At 53.3% G+C, this 3,640-nt stretch overlaps 1 protein-coding gene across 1 annotated transcript in view; it reads right to left on the bottom strand.

Annotated features, from left to right (window-relative positions):
* LOC103271831 (probable ATP-dependent RNA helicase DHX37) overlaps positions 1–1,011 on the bottom strand; it is a gene marked incomplete at both ends in the record, with an annotated part of 10,118 nt that extends 9,107 nt beyond the window's left edge. The window contains one exon of the mRNA XM_008069328.2: positions 741–1,011. Within this exon, the coding sequence (XP_008067519.2) occupies positions 741–1,011 (271 nt within the window). The remainder of the gene's footprint in view (positions 1–740) is intronic.
* Between the last annotated feature and the right edge of the window lie 2,629 nt (positions 1,012–3,640).

The raw sequence follows: 3,640 nt of genomic DNA on the forward strand, positions 1-3,640 counted from the left end.
TTTGAGTTGGAGTCTCACTCTGTCGCCCAGACTGGAGGGCAGGGGCATGCTCCAGTGGCCTGGAGCCTCGACCTGCTGGGCTCCGGCGATCCTTCCACCTCAGCCTTCCAAGGAGCTGGAAGTACAGGTGCGCGCCACCACGCCTGGCTAATTTTTTGATTTGTTGTAGAGATGAGGTCTCGCCAAGTTGCCCAGGCCGGTCTCGAATCCGTGGGCTCAGGCAATCCACTCACCTCGGCCTCCCAAAGTGCGGGATTACAAGCTGATCCACCGAGCCTGGCTGGAGGATTTTTAAAATCTCCTTTTCTGTTCATCTCCAGTACCTAGAATAGTGACTGGCACATAGGAGATGCTACCAAAAAGGAGTCTGAGAGAAATGTCAGCCAGCGTTCAACCGAGCAGAGAGGACTGGGCTCAAAACACAAACTTAAGGGTCACTGGAGATGAAGAGATTGCCATCGAAGTCACGAGAATGGATAAAACGACCTCACTTTTTTCCTCCAAATTCTTCATGCTGCTACCAAACGAGGGCGAGGGGGACCTGCGTGCTGTCCCGTAGTCACTGCTAAGCCCCCCTCCTTTGGATCATCCGGAATAAGGGTCCCTCCCCGGGCGCCCGCCTCAGACTTGCGAAGGCAGGGCACAGGTCGAAGGGACCTCGGCCCCCACGGGCCACCCCTGGCGGCGAGGCCCCGGGCGACCCCTGCCCGGAAATCTAACCCCAGTCCCGGAGGCCTTACCCTCCAGCTCCAGCCGCACGGGGGGCGGCTCAGGGGGGCCCTTGGAGGGGCCGGGGCCCGCCTGCAGGCGCCCCTTGACGTTGTATCGCCTGCGCAGCTTCCCCATGGCTCCCGGAGCCCGCTCGGCTCCCGCGGGCGGGACTAGCACCGCCAGCCGGAGGACAGCCCCCACGTGGACGCAGTGAGACTTCCGGGTCGTACTATCGCGAGAGCGGAAAGTGACTAGGCCGCTGAGGGGCGGGGCTCGAGGAGAACCCGGTCGGGGGCGGGGCTAGGTAGAGAAGGGGGCGTGGTTTGAGGCCCAAGCCTAGGCCTGAGTTTAAGCCCAGGGCTGCTCTTTTTTTTTTTTTTTTTTCCAGTTCGGGATTATGTATACAAGTGATCATCGTACTGGTAAAGGTAAAGAGTTTGGGCCTTCCTTGGGTTCCCACTTTTTTTGGGTAATTTTGTACTTTAAATATGTAGGGCACAATTCGGGGTTAGGTACACAAATGTTTATTAAGCAGGTGCCCTTGTTGATGAGGTGTGCCCTACCCTCCGCGCAGTTTCCCACTACTGCCAATCCTTTTTTTTTTTTTTTTTTTTTTTAATTTGAGTTGGAGTCTCACTCTGTTGCCCAGGCTGGAGTGCAGTGACACACTCACCGCCACCCCAACAATGACCTGCTGGGCTCTGGCGATCCTTCCACCTCAGTCTTCCAACTAGCCAGAACTACAGGGGTACACCACCACGCCCGGCTAATTTTTTCATTTTATCGTAGAGGGTCTCGCCAAAGTGCCCGGGCTGGTGTCAACATGCGTTCTCAGGCAATCCATTCGCCTTGGCCTCCCAAAGTGCTGGGATTACAGGCTGGGCCACCGAACTCGTCCAATTCCTTTCTTCTAGTGTTGTGATAGTTGTTCACGGTCTGCTTGTAAGTGAGAACATGTGGCCGGGCGCAGTGGCTCACGCCTATAATCCCAGTATTTTGGGAGGCCGAGGTGAGGGGATGCCTGGGGTGAGGGGATGCCTGAGCCCGTGGGTTCGAGACCAGCCTGGGCAATGTGGCGAGACCTCATCTCTACAATAAATCAATAAATTAGCTGGGGTCGGTGGCTCAGCCTGTAATCCTGCCCCTTTGGAAGGCTGAGGTGAGTGAATTGCCTGAGCCCTCGGGTTCAAGACCCGCCTGGGCAACTTGGCGAGACCTCATCTCTACAAACTCAAAAATATGAGCCTGGTGTGGTAGGCGCGCCTGTAGTTCCAGCTACTTGGAAGGCTGAAGCGAAAGGATGGCCGGAGCCCAGCAAGTGGAGGCTACGGTGGCCCGGAGCATGCCTGTTGGGTCCCCTGCACCCCCTACCCTGGCAGTATCCCACTACTACCAATTCCTTTCTTACAGTATTATGGTAAATGTTCATGACGCAGTCTGAGTCTAATCTGAATTATGTACTAACACTCACTAATTTGGCTAATTTGGCTAATTGGGAGTGGGAGTGGGAGTGTTTTGTCACCTTTTGAAATATAACCCCCTTGCCGGGCTCGGTGGCTCAGCCTGTAATCCCACACCTCTGAGAGGTTGAGGTGAGTGGATTGCCTGAGCCCGCGGGTTCGAGACCCGCCTGGGCAGTGAGACCTCATCTCTACAATAAAAAAAAATCAGCAAAGCGTGGTAGCGCATGCCTGTAAATCCGGCTACTTGGAAGACTGAGTCGGAAGGATAGCCAGAGCCCAGCAGGTCGAGGCTGTGGTGGCCGGGAGCAGCCGCTGCACTCCAGTCTGGGCGACAGAGTGAGACTCCAACTCAAAAAAAAAAAAAAAAAGTGTGTTTGTTTAAAAATAGTAGGTGGTGTTATACTCTCTTGTATTTTCTTCTAAAATATTAATATATCAAATGATCAAGACAGGCTCGGTGGCTCAGCCTGTAATCCCACGCCGTTGGGAGGCTGAGGTGAGTGGATTGCCTGAGCCCGCGGGTTCGAGACCCGCCTGGGCAGCGAGACCTCATCTCTACAATAAATCAAAAAATCAGCCAGGCATGGTAGTGCATGCCTGTAATTCCGGCTACTCGGAAGGCTGAGGCGGAAGGATCGCCGGAGCCCAGCATGTCGAGGCTGCGGTGGCCGGGAGTGGCCACTGCACTCCAGTCTGGGCGACTGAGTGAGATTCCAACTCAAAAAATAAAATAAAATAAAAATAAAATGATCAGCTTGTAGAAGAGATAAAGAACATCCTAGAAATCAAGAAGAGAAAGGCATAAATCTCAGAAGGATAAAGTAGACCAAAAGCAGCCAACCACAAAGAGTTTCACTGTGAGCCGGGCTTGGTGGCTCAGCCTGTAATCCCAGTACTTTGGGAGGCCGAGGTGAGTGGATTTCCTGAGCCTGCGGGATCAAGACCCACCCGGGCAACTCGGCCGAGACCATGTCTCTACAATAAATCCAAAATTAGCCAGGCTTGGTAGCGCGTGCCTGTATTTCCAGCTACTAGGAAGGCTGAGGCGGAAGGATCGCCGGAGCCCAGCAGGTCGAGGCTGCAGTGGCCAGGAGCGGCCTCTAAACTCCAGTCTGGGCAATAGAGTGAGACTCCAACTCAAAAAAAAAAAAAAGAGTTTCACTGTGTGATCCATTTACATGGGTTTAAACACAGGCAAAATGGCAACCCCCTAAATTTAGAAGGGACATAGTGAACTGGAGGGACAGAGGGAGGCTCTTGGGGGAGCTGGTGACATTTCCTTTCTTGATCTGGGTGCTGGTTACCTTATTTGTTCAATTTATGAAAACTTATAAAAATAGTATCTGATTGTTTCATATGTGATTCTTTAATTAAAAAAGTTTTTATAGCCGGGCTCGGTGGCTCAACCTGTAATTCCGCGCCTTTGGGAGACTGAGGTGAGTGGATTGCCTGAGCCCGCGGGTTCG

Source organism: Carlito syrichta, unplaced genomic scaffold (assembly GCF_000164805.1).
Source record: "Carlito syrichta isolate Samal-C Ts95f unplaced genomic scaffold, Tarsius_syrichta-2.0.1 Scaffold109854, whole genome shotgun sequence".
NCBI classification, from domain to species: domain Eukaryota; kingdom Metazoa; phylum Chordata; class Mammalia; order Primates; family Tarsiidae; genus Carlito; species Carlito syrichta.